Here is a 27,253-nt window from a genome sequence, read left to right on the forward strand (position 1 = left end):
TTTCCTTTTGTTAATGGCGAAAAACATGTAAAATCTAAACAATGCTAGTTGTAATTTGTAAAAGTATAGAATGCTCCAAGAATAATTGGTCAAAACCAGAGCGTAGTAGCATCAATAATATTCGTGAGATAATTAACCAAACAACGTTAGATAGTATAATCTCATTCGAATTGCGTGTCCAAGTGTTTGACCTTCAGAAACTCCTAGTTTATCCTTTTTAACATTAGATACTATAATAAGTTCGACTAGTTCTTCAACTTGTGAAGAGCACCAATTAAAATTATAATGGGGCATATGGGTGAGAACCTTTAGAAGAATATACTAGACAACTAAACTAATTAATCTTTTCCACGAACGAACATGCATTACACCAAAAAAAAAAGAATTTAGACATGAAAGCAATATATTTGATACTCTACGCAGAACAATGAAGATTTCATTTATCTAAGATTGATAGGTCAGAGAAATTTATATCATGATTATCTCACCTTTTTTAGGTAAGCTATAAGCGTTAATCATCCCTACTAAGTAATATGATATTGTAAATGGGTCGCACAAATATCAAGGAATTATGACTCATGAGATGCTCCAAAATAATTAGTCATTCCATCTAATGTAGCACCTTTTTCTTGTCAACCCATTATTTTATTGACCTGATTGAAGAAGGAAAAATATCTAAAATAATTTGATTAATTTATTCTTCAGCGATGATCTAATTCCATTTTCTTCAAAAAAAAAAAAAAAGACGAAGAATTCAAACTATATATAAATTTAACCCAAAATTATAAGGGGAACATGCTTGGTGTTTATATCAAACTCATGAATACATAGTATACATCACATACGCAGACTCTTATCACTTAATTATACTTAACTAATGTACATTCTAATCTTAATTTAACGCTTAGTTATAATGAATCATTGTGATTTTAGGGTAAATGCAGAATGTGAGTAATGTAACAAAACAATGCTAGGCCAAAGTAGGACGTTAGAATAAGGAAAGCAGGGAACATGTTGCATGTGCTGACCAAAAATGGTTGGGTTGTATTGACGTTTTCTTCACTGGCTTTTCAATGCTCCACTCCCAGTTGTTTCAATACCTCATCACAATTTCTGATTCTTTTCTTTAAAAAAGAATTTGTGTGCTGAGATTAATGCTCACAACAAAGAAGAGCTGTTACCATATGGCTTTTCTCATTGAGGAATTAATTCACCGACAGCAATATGCATTGCCACCTTCATGCCTATATATGTGAGCCGGAATCATAATTTTAATTAAGTGAGTGGATAGAAAATTATTACATTCACATGTGTTATTTTGAAAATAAATTCAAACTTATTATAAATCTATCTTTTAAACTAATAAATAGTATATAGTTAGAAGAACTAAAGCAGTACTAGGTGTGAGAGGTGTGAGAGTTAACTACTGTGAATACCGTACATCCACCTCCAACTCTAGTGTTCTTTCCACAACATAACACAAGAGAAGGAAAACTATTTTAACTAATAGATGCTTAAAAAGTAGGGATGGGGTGGAATGTATGATATTACTCCATTCTTAATCTGAGGTACCGTGTTCGATCGACAGTTCGAGCTTTGTTAATTATGGAGAAATTCCTAACTAGTATAGAGCACTTTCCCCCTTGATGAGTTGTATACGGCGTACGTGAATTTGAGTTAGTCGGGCCATCAATTCAAATAACAGATGATCTGAAGAAAAAATATGCTATTATTGCTTTAAAAATGATCAATAGACTGATTCTTTTAAAATAATCAGTCAAAAGTCTTATTCTATCATTTGCTTTCTCCTTATTGAAGATCTTCATAGCCTTTCACGTAATTCAGGTGGTGGTTTGCGTGGGGAGATAGCATTTTGTTAAAAGAAAAAGGCAACTATTAAAGACGACATTAGAATATAATTTTATAGAAATGAAATGGAAGTCATTATCATTATGGAATAATTCGCCGCACAAAGTCATATATCCACAGGAAAGAAATGAGGTAGGCCACTTTTTGGATCCGTTTGGAGGAACTTGTTCCAAAGTTCGAACATGTATCACGCAACACTACATGTGGCTGTTAGGTTTTGGATCTACTGATAATGACAGCAACCTATAGGTTTCCATTAAATATTTCTATAAAACATCGAATTATTTTAAGGAAAATTTACTTATTATAGCTATATCTAAAATCTATTTATTAATATTAACTATCTTTTTTTCTATTTATTATTAATAGCTTAATTATTTATCAAATTACCATTTATAAATGCAGTGTATTTTCCTAAAAATAAGGTACCACTCTCAACTTACTCACAATCTCTTTTCTTTTTTAAATATTTTTCTCTCACATCTTAAATTCTCTCTATCCAATTTTTACTCTCATTATTCCTCACCATAATTAGCACGATTTCTCTCACATCTTAGCACGATTTTTACTCCCATTACAAGTAACAAATTTTGGTAAATTTTAGCATTTTTGTTTATGTTGTATTTCTCCTCACGACTATGGTGTATTTTTTTAAAAGATTTAGATGTGTTCATATTTTTTGGTGAAAATACAGTGGTATTTTTTATATTTTCGCTTGTATTTTTTTGTATAGAGTGTATTTTCTTATATTCACTTGTATTTAAAAATACATCTATTAAACTATAAGGAAATACAGACAAAATATTTAGCCCCAAAAAATAAAAATAAAAATAAAATACATGTATTTAACTATGAGAAAATACAACCGAAATATTTAGCTCAAAAAAATACATGTATTAAACTATAATGAAATACCGCCCAAATATTTAGCCCAAAAAAATAGGGGAAAAATACATGTATTTAACTATGAAAGAGAAACCTGATGAGTTATGGAGGATATGATAAATACGTGATTTGTGGGGTGTATCCATTATTAGAAGATTCCATAATTAATGGGGCACTAAAAATCGTCCAAAAAATAAGAAAGGTCAGGAAATAAATGTATTTTTACAAACGAAATACAACAGTAAAAATCTAAAAATCAGCTACATATGGTAAATATGAAAAAGTAGCTATAATATGTAAGGAAATCTCAAAATATGGTGATTTATGTAAGTTTCCCTTATTTTAATGGATAATATATAGACAACCCTTAGACTTATCAGGTTATTCTATTTAGACCCTCAAACTAAGCATTGATTTAGCTGAATACCTAAACTTCTAATAAAGTATTTCAATTAAACACTTTCGGTTCGAATTTTGGAAAAAAAAATTGTTTGTTTTCATTAGTCTAGTATGTAGTTAAGTTAACCCCATAAAATATGTCATCTCCTTTAATTATATGCATTTACTTCCATAAGCCGTAAAATCACAAGCATTTTCTACTTGAGGTAGATGCGTATATTTAAAGGAAATGACATATTTCATGTGGTAAATTTAACTACTTAATAGACGAATGAAAACACACACGAAAAAAAAAATTAAAATTTAAACCGAAAGTGTCTAATTGAAACACTTTATTATGAGTTGAGGTGTTCAATTGAAACATGATTTAATTCGAGTGTCTAAATGAAAGATACTGGCAAGTCTAAGGAGTTGCATGTGTATTAAGCCCATTTTTATATGCAATGGTCTTTTCCTGTACTGAACAGAAACAGGCTTAAATGAAGGGAATTGAAGATTCATATAACCGTAAAAAAATAAAAATAAAATCCTATATAATCATTTTCAACTTCCGTGAAAATTATTGAGTCACAATTGCCAATGACTATCTGACACATTGTATTTCCCTATTCGGAAACTCTAAAATATTGGATGAAATAGGATCTCTTAGCTTTTTACAATTTGAATAAAATAAAATGTCTTTTTCAAATCTCTTATGTGTTTTTTTCCAGATCTCTTATATGTAAAAAATGAAGATCTCTGGTACAAAGGTCATAAAACTAAAATGTCGTCTGTGTTTGAACGAAAAGGGCATAATAAGAGCATAACAAAGAAAGCACCTTCCAGTAGCTCACGGCTCTCCTTTTCTTTCCAGTTTCGTTGTGCAAGCTGATCAAAATGGAAGTAATTGCACGTTTTACCCTTCAAATGGGCTGGTCTTTAACTTTTCCACAGGGCATATGTTCCAGGTCATGCGAAGCATAACATATTGAATATTATGATGCGAAAATATAAACTTATGCCATGTGAAAACGTTACAAGGGACAAATTAAAGACAAGCACAAAATAGGGACATAGGGGCTAATGACCCATCAAAATGATCTTATGGGACTATGGACAGTCTACTTAACATAGATGGGCCAGGCATCATCCCTTCGCAGTGCGATATTGGACCAAATGAATTGGGCCAACAATTATTCAAATAGTAGCGGTGTGGCCTCACTGATCTCATTTCTGATTTGGACAGTTTATTAGGCCTAACTTTCAGATATTGCTTCATGCTTGCAGATTTCGACATTTTGTATAGTGTTGTAAAAGTACTACTTAATCTGTCCCAATTGATGTGATTCACGTTCTTTTTAGCGAGTTTAAAAAAGAATGATACATTTAAGTTATATATAGAAATAACTTAACTTACAACTTTATCTTTTACCCTTAATGAAATGATTTACAGCTACACAAATATTTATATCTTGTTTTAAATTACAAGTTTTAAAAGTCTTTTATACTTTCTTAAACTCCGCGCCTACTCAAACTATATCATATAAATTGGGACGGAAGGAGTTTATAATTTATCGACGTAATGTATTTTTCTATTTTTCTGTTCATGATTTTGCTTTCGGAAAAGGGCCAAAATTACCACAACTTTGAAAAATAATTCGTATCCATCTTTTGTTATACTTTAGGGCCAATTATCTGCTTCGGTTATCTTATGGGGTCAATTATATTCATACATCTAATTTGTTTCCGCGGCATCATCTAGCCCTTCAAAATTATTTTACCCTCAAATAATTTTTTACTCACTAAAATAACTCAATCAGGCCAATTTTTTTTTTGACAAAAAATAATACGGAATTATTTTTATATTTTTTTTGGAAAAATTATCCGTATTATTTTTCTTTGAAAAAAAAAAATTAATTATTTTAGTGAGTAAAAAAAATTATTTGAGGGTAAATAATTTTGAAAAATAGGATGATGCGACGTATAAATGGCGGTAGTATTAGTGATAATTTTAATTTATAAATATAATTTAGAAGTGATAATTAGCTTTAAATATAACGAAGGGGTATGAAAATTATTTTTGAAAGTTCGAAACAATTTTACTTTTCCGTTTTGCTTTTGTATATTTTCGTTAAATTTCTAATTGGACGCACACACATACGTTAAAGGGGATAAATTCGAATCAAAGTCCAGAAGGTGCATTTCTCTTGGTTATTAGTTTTTAGTGTTAAAGGATAAGGTATGCCCACTAGAAGATATTAAAGTTATTTTGATGAAATTGCTTTCACGTGTTGTCTTCAAAGGCTTTGTTGGCTGTAACGACCAATTTGTTTGGCCAATGTCGTGTATCACTACTTTGGTTAGAGCTGTTATATATTGACCGGTTTGACACCTTTATTTTTGTTAAGTGTTTTCAGTTACTTCATTTTCCCTTTCTATACACAAACATTTTTTCCTTTTCTACGCGCGGTCTTTTACCTTGGCCAGTGTTTTTCATGTTAATCTTATAACACTATTTTTTCCCCGTTCTTGTCTTTCTTATTAGAAGAAAACAAAACTATTTTCTCAGTTGAATGATACCTCAGTCAAATATCGAATTAAGCTACTTAATGGGACAAAAGAAAAAAACAAAGGCTATACTTTTTAGCCTTCGATTCACCTTTTAACACTTCCTTCAATCCTTGGTATATGCCACTCAGACTCGATTAAAGACTTCCTTTAATGGTAGTACTAAACATAAGGGTGTTTGACTAAATTGCTCTTAATTCTTCCTTAAATGAGGAATTAATGATTATATGATTTCTTCAGTAATAAGAGTGGAATTGCAAAAAAAAAAAAAATTAACGCTTACTTAATTTTACTAAAATTTTATGCATCAGTTACATTTATTTTGAGCAAAGGTTCTATCGGAAACAACTTCTCTATCCCATAAAGGTAGAGGTAAGGTTTGCGTACATCTTAGTCTTACCCTCCCCAGATCCACTTGTGAGATTACACTGGGTATGTTGTCGTTTTGTTGTTATACTTAATTTACTAAAATGATAGATATTTTGGACATTTTTCTTTCTAAAATAACGGACAAAAGAGACTGAAAAGGAGTAGTAATATTTTAGGCTATCCAACCAAAGTTTTACTATTAAACGCAGGAGATATCTCCTACTGTTTGATAAAAGGCAAACCATGACAGTTCAAAGCGGGGTACTAATATAAGAGAACAATAATCACGTTTGATGGGGAAATATAGTGATTACATGATGTTACCTTGCATTAATTTTTTCATTCATTTTAATTAATCTATATATACAGATGTTACTGTATTTTTTCATTTTTTTTTTCCCAAGGACAAGTGTTACTGTATTAGTTGTATTTCTACTATAAATCTTGGAAATTGAACTAAATCAAACTCCCTCAAATTTTAATTCATGAATCATGATTTCCTTTCAATACAGATCCAACACATGATGAGCAGTCATTTGTTATCTAGCTCCCATTTTCCTTTTGTCTTGAAGCCAAGGAACAAAAAAGTATTTGAGTTGGACCAGATCTGAAAACACCTTCACCTAATTACACTGACTCATTCTGCTTTGTTTCAGCTCCCCAGCTAGATTCCTCTCCTATTCCTCTTTTATCCTTAAAACAAACTTCATTAACTCAAATGTCAAATATAGTACCCTCTCCATTCCAATTTATGTGATATATTTTGAATTTCTAAAGATTAACCAAGTTTTTCTTTGACCAAAATTATTTTATATGTGTTTCAAATATATATTAAGTTGTTAATTATTGTGAATTAAGTATTATTTTACGTAGTTTTCAAATATAAATTTCACTTCAAAAAAACTTAAAGCTTCTATGTTCGAATTCACAGTCAAAATTTAAAAAGTTTGAATCTCGAAATTTCAACTGCGCCACATAAATTTGGAGAGAGGGAGTAATAGTTTTTGCACTCTTCTTTTTTAGTCAGTGTTCAAAAAAATTATATTTCTTATATTAAGCAATAATTTAACTTTAAACTTCTCATTTTACTTTTAATAATATGATTTATAACCACACAAATTTTATGACTTATTTTAAATCACAAATTTTCAATTTTTTTTCTCATTATTTAAACTTCGTATCTAGTCAAAAATCATGATATAAATTGGAACAAAAAGAGTGCCATCACAAAGGAAGTGTAAAAGAATGTGATTAACAATTCATTGGGAACCCCATTTTTTAGTTTTGACTGGTCATAGTTTCACCCTCGGTGTGCAAACTAACTTAAGATCTGGTGAAGAAGACTTCTCTGCTTTTTCACCATTGCATGGAAATGAGCTTTTAACTGTGACACAGAATCAAGTCTACCATGGGTTCAAAAAAAGTTGTCTTTTTGAAAAGCATTTTAAAAGGAAATGGGGTATAATCAAGAAAGGTACAACTTACTAATAAAGAAAGCCAAATAGAAAAATGAAAAAGTGCCAGGAAAGATAAACATCAAATAATTTGTTGAAGAAAATTTAAAGTTGTGGAAAACCAGACTTGTTTAGGATTTGATATTTGTTAATTTATTAATTCATGTCTAAATAGGATTGGTAGTCAAAGTTATATAGAAATAGTTTTTCCAGTTTATAATCAAAGTAAGTTTCGTACTATTATAAATAAAACTATTGCTAGCTATTTACATGTAATAAAAAATTGTATGGAGCATCAAAGAAAATAATTGAGTTTATAAATAAAGTATTTTTCCGCATAATTGAATATAAAAGGGGTTACTCTTTCACTCATTCTAATTCATCTGCCATCTATTTGCCAGTTCAGATACATATTTTTTTTATTATTGTGTTTCATCAATGCTGCCAAGATCACCTCTGGCGGCATCTGTAAACTCCCAACTTTTAATATCTAGGATTCTTTCCCTATGCCAAATACTTATTTCAAAAATAATTTATCCTCCTAAAATTATACCTCTTTCTTATCCCTTTTGATAGGCTCTGTGACAAAGTCAAAGAAGCCAATCAAGATTCATCAGCTAAATGATGCAAGATTCAATCCCTACTTGCTTCTCAGCAGGGGAAAAGTTAACAGATGATCATGCTGCAGTAACCAGGTCAGGCCAAAGCATTTTTATGTCCGTTTATCGGACTAAAATTGCTGGTCAATGCCGGTTAATCACAGTTACTTGGTGCAAGAACTTGTTGCTCCATGGTTTATCAGTGTCAGTAGAAGGATCTTCAAGTGGAGATGGGCAGTATACTTGCAAGGTGGAGCTAAAGCCTTGGTACTTTTGGAGGAAACAAGGTTCAAAGCACTTTCTTTTGGACAGTAAGCCAGTTGACATTTTCTGGGATCTTAAGGCTGCCAAATTTAATGGCGAGACAGAACCAAGCTCAGAGTACTATGTGGCAGTTGTTTGTGATGAAGAAGTTATTTTGCTGCTTGGTGATTTGAAAAAAGATGCTTATAGAAAAACAAGATGCAGGCCAGCACTGATTGAACCAATTCTGGTATCAAGAAAAGAACACATTTTTGGTAAAAAGAAGTTTTCAACAAGAGTTAGATTCCATGACAAGGGAAGAATGCATGAGATTTCCATTGAGTGCAAGAACAGAATTAACAGTAGCGGGATTTCTATCGATGGGGTCGATCCAGAAATGGAGATAAGGATAGATGGGAAATTGTTCATTCATGTGAAGCATTTGCAGTGGAAATTCAGAGGGAACGAATCGATTCATCTCAACAAAGTAAGGATAGAAGTTTATTGGGATGTTCATGACTGGATATTCAATCCTGGTTTAAGGCATGCTTTGTTTATTTTCAAGCCAGTTTTGTTATCCACATCCCCTTCATCAGTATCTGAATTATCATCACCGCCATTCTCCTCATCGACATCAACTCCGTTATCATCCCAAACAGGGAGCTCAGGGTCAATAGAGGGGTTAAATTCAAGTAACTCTTCAGACTTTTGCCTCTTTCTTTATGCTTGGAAGGTAGAATGAGAAAGTTACATTGAGTGAATATTGGTTATTTGATTGTATCATCATTAAAAGCAGCTAAAAACATAATGGGGGGAAAGAGAAAAAAAAATGAGACTCATGTCATGGCCTAATTAGGAAGGAGATTGGGTTGACAGCTGAGAGAGGAAAGGAGCAAAGCACATGGGAACAAATTGGGGGCCCCAATTAGCATTGTGGCAGCAAGGTAGTTACAGCTGTTTGTGAAAAAGAAGTGGGCATAATTGGACAGAGACAGATTGGATAACATAACATGCCCAATTATTTTCCCAATCTTGAGGCATCTCCATGTTCGTATTCTCCCACAGTTTTTTCTTCTCTTTCTCAACTGTGGTTTTATAAAGTGAGCAATTATTTTTGTGATACTTTTGTCTTCTAAATTCTATATATATACAGAAGAATGTTGAATACATTTGCTTTAACTGTATTTCTGCATTTGGCAAACGCTGTCACTGTGTATATAAGTAGGACCTTGATGATCAAAGGCAATAACTAAGGTAAATAGACACTATGAGTTCTTATTTATAAAAAAAGACTAGGCTTTGCATACTTTGAACTATTATGATGACAACAGCATAGCAAATTCCTTAATCCTTACAGATAGTTTTGAAGTTTATTAATTTCTATAACGACCTCCAGTTAATATATAACCGAGTTCATGGTCAAATATTTATTAATACCTAGTGGATTTCTTAACACATTGAAGATCTGGATAAAAGCTACTGAGTTCATGTGAACCCCTATAGGCTAAATCCGCCTCTAATAATACAGAAAATGACGAACATCTTAACTATGTTATATTGCAAAAAAGTAGTACCCATCTCCTGATTCTTAGGGATTAGAAGCCCTCTCATCATAAGACTTCAAAGTCACTCTTTTAATATTCTAGATGAGGAGTAAAATATAGTCTTCTCCTCCTTTACAAAATTTATTGCTCAATGATTTGATGATCTTTAATTTATCATCTTTTCAAAATGAGAAACCTTTCAAGAAAAGACAAAAAAAAAAAATGATAAAGGGATGGGAGATTTAATACTTTGGAGTTCTACCAGAAATTCGTTGGTTCAGGCCAATAAAACAAGTGAAAAGATGTGCTGGAGACTTTACGTCGATGCTTTTGTACAGTCTGGCCACAATCCTATTTTAAGGTTAGCCCATTGCTAAGTTTTGATTGATGACAGATTCACGAAAGTTTGGTCAAGAAAATTTAATCAAAAAAATGTTTTGACTTATGGCATTCTATTATTTATGGCTGGATAGACATTTTTGACATAACTGTTACTTAAGAAGAATGAAATAAATGAACACTCAAGAGCTAAATTCAAGTTAAACAAATCTGAACAAAGATGTTGAGTTGGAAGTTGGAATTAAGGGAACTCGCTGTGATTCAAGGAAGAAAATATTCTTGAAGATCAAGGATATTCAGGGAAAGAGATAGGTAACATAAAGATCCAGTTTTTTCATGGGATACGATAACTGAAAAAAATCCATGTTAACCAGCAGTAACCATCAATCTCATCAGTTTCCGCATAGATAATATTAACGAAGCGAAACCGCTATGTAGTATACTTAACAGTAGCCTAGGATGTGTATGTGTTTGTCTAATTGTTGTGCGATTTTTGCCTTTTTTTACTGGTGTATTCAGCATTTATGAAGTGGAGAATTGAGCATAAGAAGGGTCGTTCGATTCATGAATTAATCACATTAGTTATGCAGGAGTTTTTATGTGCATAACTATGAGCTGAAAGATAATATAAAGATTGTGATACAAGAAGATAGATTAAACATTACTGATAATGCATGTGCAACAGCCTGGCTCAGACACATAAAAATTTAATTGAATAAGACCAACAACCAAAACAGCTCTCCAAACATTTAGAAAATTCCCTATTAATTTTGTAGGTTTTCGAAAAGAAAAAAAAAAAAAATGTAGCCCAAAATCCACTTTCTATCAGCCTGACTGTTCTCTGACTAAATTTGAGCATTGGATGATCGAAATTACTCATACTTTAGCAGATTTTATAACTCACTTCCCCAATCCAAACCACTTTGCTAAGAAGAAGGTTTTGTTCTTGCCCCGAGAAGCATCCACTGGTTTTGCTGGTAATATTGGAGGAGCATGTACACGTGAATTTGTAGTTTTACCTAGTAGGGGAAAAAGGATTAGACTAATAAGGTATTGTTGAAGAGTCATTAATGAATTGTACTTCATTGGACTAATATTGGTAAGAATTAAGAAACTATGCAGATATCTTTTATCTTCTGGTAGACAATGTACACATATCATAGAAAAATTCCATGTTTAGATAAATTAGTTCTGCACGAGCATGATGAGAAGTTTATTTACCAAAACCCAGTCAGCTCTAATCTGAACAATGTGACTAATTGTTCTGATGCGTTCGAGATTCTGTACATGTCTACTCCCAATCATGATAATCACAGTCTGAATTAACTTTGGAATGACAAAGGCTCAACGATGATCTTTGAATATGACAATTACTTCCATTAAAATTAACATGAAATGCATAGATGGATAAATAAGGTGAAGTACCTGTGTTTGGTGACACTCTATTTGTCTTCCCATTCTTCTGATCTTTAGAAATCTTATCTGAACTTGGTGTATTTTCTTGAGGAACGGAATTCTTCTCCAAGAGGTGTTCGTCTCTATACTTATGGCTGGCTGCAATCATCAGTAGCAATTTAGTTTTGGGGGTTGCAACACGAAAGCGAGTGTTAAAACAACATCATGTTAAGTGAATATAAAGCTAGACAAGTAAAGAATCACCAAGATTTGTCAATGGTGAGACTTACTCTCAATGCATGAATTTCCATAACTCTGCCTCATAGCGTCAAAGAAACTATCATCCTTCGCATCTCGCATCACTGCAAGGATAATCATAAACTTCAATTCTTATGGCAAAAATGCTGTGAATTTGTGATCATAGTCTTCATGGCAAAGGAAAAGCATACATTGGTCAAAAAAGGTATTTCTGTAATTAGGGGTGGAGCCAACTGAAAGCAGCTGAACTGCTTCTACATCTCTTGTCATTGACACCTTAGATGATGCACTTAAGTTTTGTGTGTCTAAAAGTATGCCTGCAAGCTGGGAAGTAGATTGTCAGAGTTCAAAATGTGTGTCTCACTTCTTCTATTGGTCATGTGAGAAATGGAGTAACTTATTTAGTACCAGAAGCTTTTTCAAGATAGGTGTCTGAAGTAGGTCATAAGCATCCTCACAGTAATTGTCCGTTAGAACAGTGCATCCTGATACAGCCTACAGGTATGACATACGGCAGGAGAAAACGTTAGAAGTCTTCGTCAAATTATGCTACGTTGTTTGTACTTAAAATCTTTTGTTTTAAAGATCTTTAACACACTATAAGTACCTCTCCATTAGTTTTGAGTATGTCTTCACCAACTACAAGGATGCTTAGCTGCTTAGCCAATAGTAATGTTTCCAAATCAACCTGTTCAAAACCAAAAGACGAAAAAAATCAGCATTAGCTCATCAAAGGAAACAGTCCCAAATGGCTTACAAGTGGTATAACTTGCAAGATCTGTTCTCACATTCTCGGGAGATTGAATATTCTATGCATTACTAAATGGTAATATAATTAGATCTTTGATGGCTGTCTTAAAAGATAGGAAGATGCTAATCCAGAAATCAATGAACAGGACATGATAACCAAGGTTTGTTAGACTCAAAATAAGCACAGAGATATATGACTCGCTAAAGCATGTCGAATTGTGCCTTTTGCGGCTTGCAGGTACATAGAAAAACTGAGATTAATGTTTCAGTTTAGCTAGTTAGTTTCTTGGTCTTGTTCACATTTCACAAGTTATAATAAATCAATTTCAAAGCACATAACACTAGAATGCCTGCAAGCTTGACAATAAAGGAAATTGACTTCATCTCAAGAGTGTCAAGGTCTTGGGACTAGTACCTCATCAGAAAACATCAGAGATTTGACATCAACACCAACAAGGTGAAAAAGCCATGCCGCTTGCCGCTGCTTCAACATCTTTCTTCTAGTCATATTCATCACAGGAACCACCACCTGTGTTGTATTCGCTTCTCCTCCTTCTTGCTCATTAGCCCTCATCCTATTTTCCAACAACCAAGCATAGCAAATTGCCGCCACCATTGAGCTTGTACCTACAATATTCCAACTAACTCAGTGAAATAGCCGAAACCTAAAGCAAATACACAAGATGTACTAATTTAAAAGAGATAATGGTCAAAAACATACCTGAACTATCACTTTTTTGTGAGCAACTATCCGTTGTTCCCCTTTCCCTATCTGAACTATCACCATCTATGTATTAAATACACCTAGTTGAGGATAATGATGGTTCATGTAAGAAAAGAGAATAACTGATAAGTGACCTAGTCAGCGTCCAGGTGTATTTTATACATAGATGGTAATGGTTTAGGTAGGAAAAGGGAACAACTGATAGTTGGAGTGTGAAACTCGCTAAAAAGTGATAGTTTAGGTAGAAAAAACAACTGATAGTTGGGTTGGGAAACTTGCAAAAAGATTATAGTTCAGGTGTGTTTTTGACCATTAACTCAATTTAAATTTGGAAAAAGAAATTCAGCTGGAACTCAACTGTTGGAAGGTCCAGAGAGCACAATTTTAGCTTTCCCATTAATTTCTCCACTGAAAATGTTGTTGATCTTGTCTCTCTGCTCCTTCAAGAACCGATTCAATCCTTGACTCTTCAAATCTTCCTCGCTGACTTCATCTTTGTTCACGTTATTCTTCTGCAAAACCTTCTCGAAAGCACACGTGGACGCGGAGATAGTCCTCCGATGAGCCGACTCTACTAAATTCCTCGGAGGCGAAAGGACCCGATCGTCCGGGATTGAGCATGTCGTCGAAGAAATCGACCTCCTATGAGAAGATTCAATGAGACTTTTGGGTGGTGAAAGTGGCTTGTCATCTAAAAAATGTGACACATTGTCCGTTGAGTTGGTGGCGGGAATTTTAAAAGTTCGTTTTGGAGAATGGATAGACTGTAGCTGAGGTGCATTGGAGTTTGTATGGAACCGTGTTCTACGACTGTTTGATTGGCGGGGTGGGAGGGTGAGTGCGGGTTGTTGGTGCTGATCATTGTTGGGATTAGGAGAAGTGGGTCCAGTTGTGCTTATGGTGGGCCCATCATTTGGAGGTTTGAAGGTGTTGGAGAGCCAATCTTGAACGTTTGATGAAGGTGATGTGCTGGCTGAGGGAGGATTAATGTACGGTTCTGATTTGTTGCGGTTGTGTTTCTTGTTTTTGAGAGGATTTCTTCACTGAAACCAACCACTGATCTATGCCTGTTTTTCCAGTAAATGAAATCTGTTAAACTTTGTAAAATAAGAACATTAAATTTTGCGGGGCCAAATAGGCAAATTGAATTGCATTTGGCTATTTGGTTAGAGTCTTATTTAACCCTAAAGTCCCGAAATGGAAAAAACTTGATCCAAGCCACTAGTAACATGGCATGTTTCTTTTGCATACACTTTTTATCACTTAATCATGATTAGTTAATATGTGACTTCACTTCAATTTATAACTTAACCATGATTAAAATAATATGGTTTGTTGTAAACACTGAGTTTGGATGAGCTTTTTAAATCAAACATGCCTTTACATAATTGTGGGTCAAAACTGATTGCCAGAGCTTTAATCAATACTACTAACGTTTTAATCAGCAAATGTTAGAGACTACAATAATGCTTAAAAAATAAGTAGTGAAGTAGTTCATAAACTTGGGCTAATTGGGACAGATGACTATGACTTTTTCTAATCTCTTTCAAGCTTTGCAGTCTAGAGGTTCTTCTCAGTTACAATTCATAAGCTTGGGGGACATAATAGATAGTAGAAGATAATGACCTCAAGATCGATTATTGGCGAAAATAAAATATTAACTATGTTAATAGCTTCTCTATATCTTGGGTACAAACTTGTTAAATGTGCAGGTAGCATTTGTTTTTTCCGTCCTTTTTTAATTGTATACTTTGATCATAAGTGCACATTTCTGTTACTTTTACTTTTGTTTAGTATGATGATGATATAACTTGAGCTTAAATGGATAAGTAAGAATTCATATAGACGACTCCAAATTGTTTGGGATTGAGGCATAGCTATTATTGTAATTGTACAGTCCTGTTGCACTCAGAGATAACACCAACAAACTTGAATATGATTTATCAAAGAAATGGTATGATTGTCAACAATACAAATGCAAAGTGCAACAATGTTAAGTTGGTTTTACCGAAAAGATGAGCTATTAGCTTTTTACCTTCTAGCAGACCTAGAAAGAGGATCTCTGCCTTCAGTAAGAGAATCTGCAATTCTAGCATGAGATGTTGCAAACCTAGGGGAAGCCACTAGCCGCCCTGGGGGCGACTCACTTCCACGACCAGGTGATGATGCCACCATTTGCTTAGCTTCGTGCAGCCACTCCTGAGTTAGCCTGCTACTAACACTCCTTGTGCTCGAGTCGAAATCATCTTCGTCATCCATCAGATTCGTGCTAATTCCCTTCAGATCATACGTTTTTTTATCAGGACTTGGTGTCCCAAAAAACATGTCATTCATAAAATCAGTTAAGTCCGGGACATGACTAACAGGCTTCTTGCTCTGTGCAATTATCTTCTGTAAGCTCTTTGAGGATCCTCTGCTTTCGTTTGACAGGTTCCTGTTGAATCTCTTCTCCATCGCGCGATTCTACTAGCGGAAGCAAATCTCGAATACCAATGGGAATGTAGGAAATTCTTAGCTGAACATAGAGGGGGTGAGAAGGACAACGTTGTAGAAACATTGCTAAAATAAATGAATAGCAAATGTTGTAACATTTGGCCGGCACAAAGGTTGTCTTTTCTTGGTGTAGTCTTGTGAAAATCCGCCTCCTTGGGGTTTCAAATTAGCTTTAGTTGTTTTTAGTGCAATTGTCTATTAAACATTAGCTGAAATCAAGACCTAATTCTTTGTATAGGCACAAACTAGCTAGAGACGATAACGAATTCGTAGCTAACTTTATTGATGATTATATTAGTATAGATAGTGTAGAATGAAGAAAATAGTAATGCGAGACAATCCGGATATTATTCCCAAATTGTAGGGTACGAAGATAAATTAATCAAGCAGCAACAAGGGGACGAGGACGGTTTCAATTAGGCCTTACTTTGGTCATGATCAAAGGAGAACGAGAAGGTTAAAAAGTCTAGATAACTAATTGACTATGAATAAAGAATGTGACCGTGCAAGAACTTTTAATAGTTTGTTCATGCATTAGTACACGATACAAAGGTAATTAAACATGGTCTAAAGAGAAATAAGCTAGACATAAGTCTTATGTAGACTGCATGAAGATATAGTTGGTAAATCATACCATGAGTGAAATATAATAATGAAGTACATAATAATCAAAAGTACTGCAAGAGTTTAACACTCAGTGATGAGCCAAACATATGCACTCATACGTATATTGTTGGACCTACTGTCGCAGACTAAGTAGTATATCATCAGAATTTAGTGGAAGCAATAAAAATTCAAGTTCTTCAGCTGTACGATAACCTATAGGTATGGGCCTCTCAACCAACATTTTGTTTGAGCTGGTTATGGGCTAGGCCTAGGAAACCAGAATTAGAAAAAGCCCAATTCACTCAGCATTTCCTTTGTTAGCGTTTAGCCATAGATTTTGGATCAGATTTTAAAATTTTATCTCCAAATACCTGTTTGGTCATAGATTTTGGATTAGATTTGGAAAATCTATCTTCAAAAAAATTACAAGTTCCAAACTTCCACTCACAACACTTTAATTTTTTTTAAAGTAAAATGCATGTCCAGACACAATTTCAAGTTTCAAAAATCACAACTTCAAGCACTCAAATTTCAAATTTTAACTTCAAAATCTATGGCCAAACGGGAGCTTCGAGTTTCGTCTCAGCATTAATAGAGGTTTAACACGACAATGTCAAGACTCAAGGCTATAACTTTTGCATATTATCTTCTGTCTTTTTCTTTTCTTTTTTTAAATTCCCACTTATGTCATAAGTCCTGTATATAAATATTTCTAATCAAGAATTAACCTACTCCATATAAAAACTGTAAGCACAGACATCAACCGTAAGCACTGTTGGTAATACTCAACCGTTAATCTAGATTTCTTAATTCATTTAAACATAAAAAAAAAAACAAAATCAAATCAAAAGGAGATGCACTTGTTAGTTGTTAGCCTTTATCAGGAATTGAATTTGGGAATTTGTTTATTAAACTCGTGTATTAGTTAATAAAAATTTAGTTAATTAATGAAAGTCAACGAGAAAGAGATAAACGTTCGTACGTGTATCTGAAAAGCCGCTGATGATCCGTACATCGTAAACGTACTCCACTTTATTTTTGTCATCTTGTCTGATATGCATCTCTTAAAGACTTAAACTACATATAAAATGGAGACTTTTTATTTCCAGCTTGTTGAAAATGAGTTGCCACACAAGAAAATAAAGGAAATAATGTTGAATATCTGAATTAATAAAAAAAATTCTAGTCAGTTTTTGCGGTGGATGCTGCTCTCTCTATATATGGCTTTTGGCTTTACTAGTACCAAGGTTCTAACTGACACCATTCAAATCTGTATAGGATTGAATTCACCTTGTGAACCCTTTTCTTCATGATGTGGTAAAAAGTAATTTTGAGGATAGATCAATATCGGGTTCCAATCTGGTTTAATAGTTATATATATTGATATTATATTAAATAATTTATGCCAGCATCAATATAATTTAACTTGTAATGTTAATTTATTTATTTTGTTTTCAAATTATTCGATCATATAGATTACTATAAATTATTACGTACATATTACTTTACATGTAATTCAATCTAATGACTTCAAAAAGTTGTACACAATCTGCACACAACTTCAACTACTTTTAAGTTATGTCAAATATATAAATTTCCTTCATAGCAGCCGTATTTAGCGTCGAGAAGATTTCTAGCCTAGATAATTGTATATATATCAAGATTAATATCGATCCAAGGATAATAGCCACGTCTTTTTCTATAGGAGTAAACCTCTTCAGCTTATCGAATAAGACTCAGATGAAAATATGTAGATTTAGGATCACGCTTCAATTATCTTTCATCCCAAGGAAAGTTAAAGTTAAATAGGAAAAATATTAGAAGTATAATGTTCTAGTTAATTGGGCTAAACTTCCAAAAACAAATTATCATCAGAATGTTTCAAAAAACTACTTTTAGAGAGCAGTCGTTTGTATTTGGTTATCAATTTGAAATGTACTTTTATCAATAATGCAGCAATAATTTTTGCTTAGCTAAGAGAAAGTACTTTTAGGGGTCATTTGGTAGGAGGGATGGGATGGGTGGAATAACTTATCCCTCCTAATCAATTTGAAATGTACTTTTGTCAATATTGGAGTAACAACTTTTGCTTAGCTAAGGTTCCAAAAGTACTGTCGAGAGAAAAACTATTTTTGTTTCAACTTCCAAAAAACAACTTCTATTACTACTCAAAATAATTTATTTTCTTAAAGATTGGCTAAACGCCTCAACTATCTGATTTTTTTTTTTTAAAAAAAAAAAAATACTTTTGGTTCCTACAGAAACTTGGTCAAACGTACTGTTAGTAGATGATGAGGCCAACTAGTAGATGCCTTAAATAATGAGACTCATAATAAAACAATCATGGTCTATACATACGATTAGCGATTTCTCACAACATATACCCTACCTTCTGCATCAGCTGATAGATCAACCATCCTCTAAATCACCTGACCGTCTTGTTTTTGGGTCTTTCCAAAGCATTAGGGGACAAACCTCTTTAAGCCAAATTCTTAAGACGTTAAAATATTCATATCGAATGTATCGCAAGATCGCAGTGGATATTATTTCGAACAAATTAGAAATTCCAAAAAGTATTCATCTAAACCGAGGTCAACTTCTAATTAAGCTCTTGTCCAAACAAGTAGTTCCCAAAATTACAAATTTATTAGTCTTTTAACCCGTCAAAAACTTACCCTTTGAGCATGGCTTAGGCCAATTCACACGTCTAATAGCTATTTTATTATATAAAACTTATATTAGAAAATGACACTATTAAATTGTTTGCATCCCTTGTGGAGGTTTGAGAGCTAGCTGCCAGTTGGGCTTGTGCTTGACTTCGTCTTTTTAAATTTTCTATAAGAAATGGCCTCATTCTGTGGCAAATATCAAGAAATCTATATAAAGCAACCATTCTTCCTCTAAAAACCATCAGTGGGATAATACATTAGTTTCTTACATTCTAGTTTTCTTTCTCTTGTTGTTTGCAAGGCAGTGAGCAGATTATAATCGGAAAATGGCAAGTGTTCGTGCTATTTTTGTGCCTACACTTGTGATATGTTGTTTGGTTGCTTCTTGTCACGCTGAAATATTGTTCTCTACCCTCAAGAAGACTCTTGATGTATCTGCTTCACACAGACAAGGAGGTAAGAACTGTTCACCACCCCTCTCTTTTTTTTTTTTTTCTTTTCTAGGAATTAGTTAGATTTTAAATTGGCTTCTATTGATAACTGGGTTGTTATTTTATCTTTTCTTTCATACCCAACTTTTTAGATTTGAGAAATAAATTACATTTAGTCTCACATGTAGCTGCATCTGAAATCTCTGACACTATTAATTCCCTAGAACTATACAAGGCCTTGTTTCACATAGAATTTGCTCATGACTCTATAAAAGTTAACAAAGGCCTTTTTTCATCAAGTCATTAGAATATTGTTTCTTTTGGTACATCTTTCTTAGCAGTAGCCCTTGGTTATCATTTTGAAATTAGGATCATAACAAATACAGTAAAAGTTATTTCCTCCTTTCCAATTTATGTGACCACTCTCATTTTTAATCTATTCCAAAAAAAATTAGAGAAATTTTTTATAACCACACATATGTTATTACTTGTTTAAGATCACAAGTTTCAAATGTATAGCAACACAAATGTTATAACATGTTTAATTATGATTAGAAATTTTATATTTCTTTTTTAAACTTGATGACAATTCAAACTATGTCACATAAATTAGAACTGAGAAAGTATACATTAATCATCTCTAAGCAATGAGGGCATATTCCATTAGTTATCTTGTAATTATCGGTTTGTCTTCCTTTTCTTTCCTTATGTAATTAACTAAAGCTATTAGGATATTAGATACATGTAGTCGTCATAGATATGAAACAATTTCTTGACGAAAAAATCTTAAAATAGAAGAAAATATGTTTAACATTTTCCATATTAATTAAGAATATTTGATTTTTTCCAGTACTGATGGCTGGAGAAGACCAACTCACATTCAAATGGTCATTCAACAAGACACTCCCAGCAGGAACAGACTCAAACTACAAAACAAGAAACTTCAACTCTGTTTCGCAGCTATTAGCCAAAAAGATCGTGCCTGGAGGAAAACAGACGACCTTCTCAAAAAAGACAAAACTTGCCAATTCAACATTGTAACCATGCCATACAAATCCTCTAACAATTACAGTTGGACAATTGAGAGGGATGTCCCAACTGGTACTTACTTTGTTAGGGCTTATGTTTTGAATTCTGCTAATGAAGAAGTTGGCTTTGGACAAAGCGCTGATGCCAAGAAGGAAAAGAACCTTTTCGACATTCAAGCAATTAGTGGACGACATGCCACGTTGGATATTTGCTCCATTGTGTTCTCTGTTTTCTCTGTTGTGTCCCTCTTTGGATTTTTCTACATGGAGAAGAGAAAGGCTAAGCAAAGTCAACAGAAGTGATCGATGATGATGATAATGGATCTACATGCGTGATGATCAGATTATGATGTGGAAGTAAATTAAATCATCTCCTTTATTTTCTATTTATCTTAGACTTTATGGGGCTCTCAACCAGCAGCTTTAGCTGGTTATGGGCTAAGCCTGCGAAACCAGAATTAGAAAAATGGCCAATTTACACGGCATTTTCTTTGAGTTTCACCTCAGCATTACTAAGAATTTCGTCGTGTATCATATTTGGATGTTGCTATTTAATAAGTATTTACTTTTTAAATTATTTTGCACATCTAACTACTTGGGAATTTGAAGTTACATATATATGGTTGAAGTTCAGACAATATTAAAGTCAAGCTACCTGAAGTTCAAGCAAAAATGACTAAATTTCAACCATATGACTCAGGAGATGGTTGAAGTTCAAATAAATTAAAGTCCTACCATATGTACTTGAAATTCAGGAAAAATGACTAAATTTCAGCCAACTTTTAGAATCTTGTTCAGACAAAAATGACTTAATTCAGCCACCACTATAAGAAAGAAGACATTTGCTAACAAAAATTCTTTTGTTACCATAGATAGACTATTATTGCAAAAAGTACTTTTGGCAACAACATTTTTTTTTTTTGTTGCATAAACTTTTCTCATCGGTTGTTATTGCAACGACGTACAACAAATTTTTTGTTGTTGCCAAAAGTAGGGGTGTCAATGGTTTTTCAAAAACCGATTGAACCGACCAAACTGTACCATACTGAATCGATTTTTAGGTTCTTTTTAATAAAATCAAAGGTTTTAATATAAAATTATAACCGTACCAAATAATTAGGGTGGGTTTTTATTTTATAAAAAAAAATATCGAACTGAACCAAATAAATATACATGTAAAAAATATATTTTATGTGTCAAATTTATAATACATATCATTAGATATTTTAACCTTAGACCTTGCCTTGGGATGAATTAAAATGGAGAGGACTATAATTAAAACTTAAACCTACTCCTATTGAAATAAAATACAGAAAGTCGCGAATACCACTACACAACAATGTCATGAACTACTCCAGAAGAAGGAAAGGTTTGTTTCTCCTCCTCTTCTTTTTGTTCCCTCTATTTATTTTCTAAATTTTTGAAGTTCTTATTGTGCTTAACAATGGTAGCATCTACATATAACTTCATATTGCAAATTCTTAAACTAAAAATTTAATACAATTACCCTTTCTCATTGCACTGGAACTTATATGAAAATTAATTTATGTAGTTTTAGTTTTCAATAATTTTTAATAATAAAAATATTCTTTAAACACCAATTGTCATGTCTTGATACAATTGTTAGTTTGCAGCCTTGCTAGTATTATTTTATAGCGTAGTGTGTTTATTATAAGTTATACGTATATGTCATTATATCTGTGAGGTTCATCAATAATGTTAGTGTATTTTCAGTTTGTTTCTTCCGTCACTTTTAATTCTTAACTTCTATTTTTTTATTTCCCGTTTTGTATTAGTTGATTTTTCACAAACAAAAAAAAACGAAAATTAACCGAACCGTACTGATATCAAAGAAAAATCGATATGATTGGAGCGGTTTTAAAAAGTTTAATTATGGTTATATATAGTAGCATAACCGAAAAGTTGGTATGGTATATTTTTTTGCAAAAAACCAACCGAACCGAACCATTGACACCCCTAGCCAGAAGTACTCTTGGCAACAATAGTCAATACTATGACAACAAAATTAAATTGTTTGACGACAAAAAAAAAGTTCATTTTTAAAAGATTCATCATCTCTGCCAACAATAAAATTAAGTTGTTGCCAAATATTGAATTTTGCCAACTATATTATTTTTGTTGCCAAAAGAGTTGCTGTCATTTCTGTACTTTCTTGTAGTGCACATATGAGTATATGACTGAAATTCAGACAAATCCAGCCAAATGTGCTTGAAGTTCAGTCAAAAAAAATTTCAGACATCGCATATCTAAAGTTATTTCGAAGTAGATAGACTTGCAAACTTTTTTATATGTTACGACAACGGCTTAAGTGGTGATCACGAAGTCGGGTATCTGTGCACTTCAGACTCAACAATATTTGAGGTTTTAACACGACGAAAACGTCAAAGGGTGGACAGAGGCTAGAGCTTTTGCATATTACTAGATGAGGCACATACACCAAAGTGCATGAAAAATTGGGTTTCAAATCTATGCTGAGCTGATTAACAAAAGAAGATGACATAACAACTGAATTCGCGAATATCAGCAATGCAGAGCTTGATATGGGAAGACGGGTAACAGGGCAATAGGTCGCCGTAGACATAACTGATGCTTCATCACGAGGCAGGCACTTCTTGAATTTTGACTTCAGATAAACATTTTCTTACCATTTGATGGAAGTAAGCAATTATTTTTCTAGATCTCCGATGCGGAAGTCATCAATCATTTCAAATACTCGTGTAGCATGTTGTGGCCTGCAACAAGAATGTGACCATGATTTATACGGTTAATAGAACCCAACTACTAAGATAATACAACAACCAACAATGAAACTTTGAGAAATAACGCAACGGAGGGAACTGAGAACCACAAATGGAATAGGATAAGCATGACCGGTGATTACATAGTTAAGAGGCTACATTAAGTATCCTATCTCAGGAAAAATGAACTTAGAGGACGACAATGAAAAGAGCGACAAACCAAGTGATCATGCATAAGTCTACAAAAGCTAATACTCCCTCTGTTTCAATTTGTTCGTCTTACTTCCTTTTTAGTCTGTTTAAAAAAGAATGCCTTTTTCCTAATTTCAGAACTCTTTAATTTCAACATTGCATATGACATGTTTAAGACCACAAGATTTAAAATTCTTCTTTACTTTCTTAAATTTCATGCCTAGTCAAACTAAGACAAACAAATTGCAATGTAGGGAGTACTCCCCAAAATTTGGATTCAGTATAAGAAGCGATATAGCAGGAAGCTAAGACGAACTTCCCCAAAGATTCTAAGAATATGAAAGACATGTAGGAAAAATCAAATCAGCTGGTGACATGCCATAAGGGATTATCGGAGGACACTAGAGTAAAAAGACAAATTTGGACAATTTTAATTGTAACCATTTATCTCCTCAGACAATTTCTTAATGTAACTAATTTCGTGAAAGAAAGATATTTTTAAAATAACTTACCCATAAAAACCTTCAGTTGAATCATCACCAGCATGCGCTAGGATAGCATCACCCCCAGGGTGTTCTTCGACATACGAGGTAACATCAAACACCTAAAAACAGAAAAAAGCGGAGAAGAGAAGACATTAGGAAAAGAATGTAAGGTAGAAACGTTAATATTCTACAAGTGTAAGTAATGCTTTATGTGGTGAAGAAGCGAATCAAAAAGACCTTATCTTTGATAATAATCCAGCAATCGGTTCTCTTGTTATGCAGTGCAACTTCGGCTTTGCTATATGATAGGACTGCCTTCAGTTCAAAAAGAACATATCCCAAAAATAAGAAAGAAAAAGAAGCAATCAGCAATCGCAGAACACCGGGGATAAATTTAAAGATGAGAAAGACATTCCATCCCCCTGCCCCACCCCAACACACACAAAAAAGGTTTAAGAATAAACACATGTATATCAAGAAAAGAAAACAGTTCAAGCATTTTATTATCTACCATCTAAGTGGAGACAAACCTAACACATGAGTAAACCACAACGTAAATTCATTACCGTTAAACTAGCTTTTGGAATTGACTTAGACCAAGGTTTGTTTTCTTAAAGTGGTATCACAATTAGATCCATCCCTAATTTTGGGCCACCCACGTTATCTTACTCTACTCTAGGTGCCGGCCGTACCTATGTCGGGGTATTAGAATGGAATCTTTATACAATTAGCTGGTCAGATTCAACGTTTACTTTCCCTAGCTGGTATACATAAATTATAAGCGTATTATACATGAGTTATACTAGTATTATACATCTGCCGGCCATTTTTAATATTTTAATTTAGGCGGTTGGGTGAGCGACTATTTAGGTTAATTCTTCTATTAGAATCCTACACAATCTATGAGTTTTAGTCTATGAGTTCGCTTCTAGGGTTGAGTTAGGTTCAAGGTGGTTTTTTTTAATACAAACTAAAATGCTTCAACTTTTATACTGACAGACATAGTTACTTGTTAACATCATGAACTGCCTAAATTTAACAACAAAAGTAGTTTATCATACCAAATTAGACAACCAAATGACTGTAAATTAAAACAGTACCTTGTTCTGAGCATTTGATGTAACCTTTTTGGGCTGATCTGTAATAGAACACAAAATGACAATAATCAAACATCAAATTCAAAACATAAAAACATGGGAAAAGGCTCAAAAATACCTCTCTATTTTGGGAAAAGGGTTCAATATCCTCCATTACAAATTTGGCTCAAAAATACCCCTCCCGTCATTAAAGTTTTCAAATATACCTCTGTCTTAACGAAAATACCCAACATAACCCGATTTCATTTTTAAACCCACTCCATTTAAACCCGACCCAACTAAATAAAAAACGCATATGGGTTACCCGCTCATGTGCCTAGTGGCTCCAGATGTACGATTCGGGAACAAGTTGGTCTCATATGGTTTTTTTATGTAGTTGGGTCGGGTTTAAAAATGAAATCGGGTTATTTTGGGGGATTTGGGGATTTCGGTTAAGATAGGGATATATTTGAAAACTTTAATGACCGGAGGGGTATTTTTTATCCAAATTTGTAACGGAGGATATTTTTAGCCCTTTTCCCAACTTAGGGAGGCATTTTTGACCCTTTTCCCTAGATTCAAAGCCAAACATACCGAAAGAGGTTACAATTGGAAAAGAAAAACTCACTAGATTTACTGAGCAGTCGAGGTATGACAATGAGCACAGCTAACAAGATACCCAATAATATTGTCACCAATGTAACATCCATATTTCAACTTTAGAACTATAATTGAACAGATAAAGCAAAGCAATTAGAAAATTAGAAAGTGGAGCATATAAAGTTATCATAATTGATACTACATCTGAGCAAAACATGTACATGGAATGAAATGTTTGTTACCGGATAGGAATATGGATGAAGAGATTCTTGAATCTTGATTTCCCGGCGAAACTTTTTGAAGTTAGATTGTTGACAAAGTGTGTTTATGGACTGCATCGCCCGGGGTACTTAAATATGGGTCATTTGCACCTTTTCCCCATTTTGTGTCTTTAATTTTTGTCACTGGTAAGGAACAATATTTTCGCGGTGCATAAATTTATATTTAGCATAATACAAATTTAATTTGCTTGCATGTAAAATAAATTCAAATATTTAAAAGTTAGTATTATTGTTTTTTGAAACTGGTAAGGTTGTATTCCTCAAAGATTAAGGATATGCTGGCTACCTCCAGAAAGTTACATAGATCCTAATAGATTGCCACGCCCCGAACCATGGCCTAGGCGTAACACGGCACTCGGGCCTTGCTTGCATGTGTCCGAGCGAACCTCATGGCTTGCTTGTCAACATGGGCATCAAAACAATATACTCTATATGATGCAATTTAAATGAATCATGAAAATGTAATTTGCGGAATAAAATCTTAAAATTATCTCATAGCATGAAAAATCATGAAAACGTAATAGTCTGCAAACATGAAAGCATAACTGACTCTGTGAACTAATATCTGTCTATGAAACCTCTAAAACATGTCTGGAATACTAACTACCGGACGTGGCCCCGGACTACCATAAATCCGCATACTAATACGGACTCCATGTCGAACCCCGAGAGGAGGGGGCTCACCAATAAGCCGATAACGAGGTGATCCTACCGCGCGGTGTATGCTCCTAAAAATCGGTATCTGCACCGTGAAGTGCGGAACTGGGCAAAAGGGACATTAGTACATGGTAAATAGTACTAGTATGTAAAACCTGCTGAAATGAAGAACATGGCACAACATAGGTATAGGACATGAACTGAAACTGAATGTAACTTGAACATGAGCATGAAACGGGAGTAAAGTCCGAAAACAGTAAATCAATGAAAATACATGTATATAAAACTTCTTAACGTGGGGAATGCTATAATGTAACCGACAACATGATGCGGTACTTGCGTCTACCAGGAGAACACTCGCACTTGCCGGGCATATGAGATTTAAGTAATAATAAGCATGTAAGGATCCAAACCGCATAATGAAGGTGTTGCCTCCTGTCGACAACCCTTATCCTACGGTGGCGACGTAGTTTCAGGCTATCTGAGCCTTCTCGGTTAACTAAGCAATCCCAAAAACATGAACATGATATAGTTGGCTAAGAAGCCCATGATTTTCGTGAAGTAACTTGTAAATAACTTGTAATCATGATTTCACGAAATA

General features: G+C 33.6%; 3 protein-coding genes and 1 pseudogene across 4 annotated transcripts; 2 read left to right on the forward strand and 2 right to left on the reverse strand.

Moving 5' to 3' along the window:
• The first annotated feature begins 8,144 nt into the window (after positions 1-8,144).
• On the forward strand, positions 8,145-9,107 carry LOC132057553 (uncharacterized). The gene has a single exon (XM_059450190.1). The coding sequence runs from the start codon at positions 8,145-8,147 to the stop codon at positions 9,105-9,107; it is 963 nt and encodes a 320-aa protein (XP_059306173.1).
• A 557-nt stretch (positions 9,108-9,664) lies between these two features.
• Positions 9,665-13,865, reverse strand: LOC132056002 (uncharacterized). Its single transcript, XM_059448044.1, has 8 exons — positions 13,734-13,865; positions 13,067-13,278; positions 12,509-12,589; positions 12,310-12,396; positions 12,093-12,225; positions 11,934-12,005; positions 11,674-11,802; positions 9,665-11,267 (listed from the first exon to the last, which is right to left on the reverse strand). The coding sequence occupies exons 2-8, from the start codon at positions 13,265-13,267 to the stop codon at positions 11,149-11,151; spliced, it is 822 nt and encodes a 273-aa protein (XP_059304027.1). The 5' UTR covers positions 13,268-13,278; positions 13,734-13,865; the 3' UTR covers positions 9,665-11,148.
• A 5,496-nt stretch (positions 13,866-19,361) lies between these two features.
• LOC132058195 (high-affinity nitrate transporter 3.1-like) lies at positions 19,362-21,160 on the forward strand (annotated as a pseudogene).
• A 1,772-nt stretch (positions 21,161-22,932) lies between these two features.
• LOC132058196 (cytochrome B5-like protein) lies at positions 22,933-26,113 on the reverse strand. 2 transcript variants are annotated; one of them, XM_059450745.1, is made up of 6 exons: positions 25,957-26,113; positions 25,743-25,839; positions 25,139-25,176; positions 24,276-24,353; positions 24,066-24,157; positions 22,933-23,355 (listed from the first exon to the last, which is right to left on the reverse strand). In XM_059450745.1, the coding sequence occupies exons 2-6, from the start codon at positions 25,822-25,824 to the stop codon at positions 23,289-23,291; spliced, it is 357 nt and encodes a 118-aa protein (XP_059306728.1). In that variant the 5' UTR covers positions 25,825-25,839; positions 25,957-26,113; the 3' UTR covers positions 22,933-23,288. The 2 variants fall into 2 exon arrangements, with proteins under 2 accessions (XP_059306728.1, XP_059306729.1); XM_059450746.1 differs by having other exon boundaries at positions 25,936-26,107.
• Between the last annotated feature and the right edge of the window lie 1,140 nt (positions 26,114-27,253).

The sequence above is a fragment of the Lycium ferocissimum genome, chromosome 5, assembly GCF_029784015.1.
Source record: "Lycium ferocissimum isolate CSIRO_LF1 chromosome 5, AGI_CSIRO_Lferr_CH_V1, whole genome shotgun sequence".
NCBI lineage: Eukaryota > Viridiplantae > Streptophyta > Magnoliopsida > Solanales > Solanaceae > Lycium > Lycium ferocissimum.

Coding starts and splice junctions, on each gene's coding strand:
- LOC132056002 (XM_059448044.1), bottom strand. CDS start 13,267: ATGGTGGCGGCAATTTGCTATGCTTGGTTGTTGGAAAATAGGATGAGG. Junction 12,590..13,066: donor CTCTGATGTTTTCTGATGAG/GTACTAGTCCCA, acceptor GGTTTTGAACAG/GTTGATTTGGAAACATTACT. Junction 12,397..12,508: donor TACTCAAAACTAATGGAGAG/GTACTTATAGTG, acceptor TCATACCTGTAG/GCTGTATCAGGATGCACTGT.
- LOC132058196 (XM_059450745.1), bottom strand. CDS start 25,824: ATGGATGTTACATTGGTGACAATATTATTGGGTATCTTGTTAGCTGTG. Junction 25,177..25,742: donor TCGACTGCTCAGTAAATCTA/GTGAGTTTTTCT, acceptor GTTCTATTACAG/ATCAGCCCAAAAAGGTTACA. Junction 23,356..24,065: donor TCAACTGAAGGTTTTTATGG/GTAAGTTATTTT, acceptor TTCTTGTTGCAG/GCCACAACATGCTACACGAG.
- LOC132057553 (XM_059450190.1), top strand. CDS start 8,145: ATGATGCAAGATTCAATCCCTACTTGCTTCTCAGCAGGGGAAAAGTTA.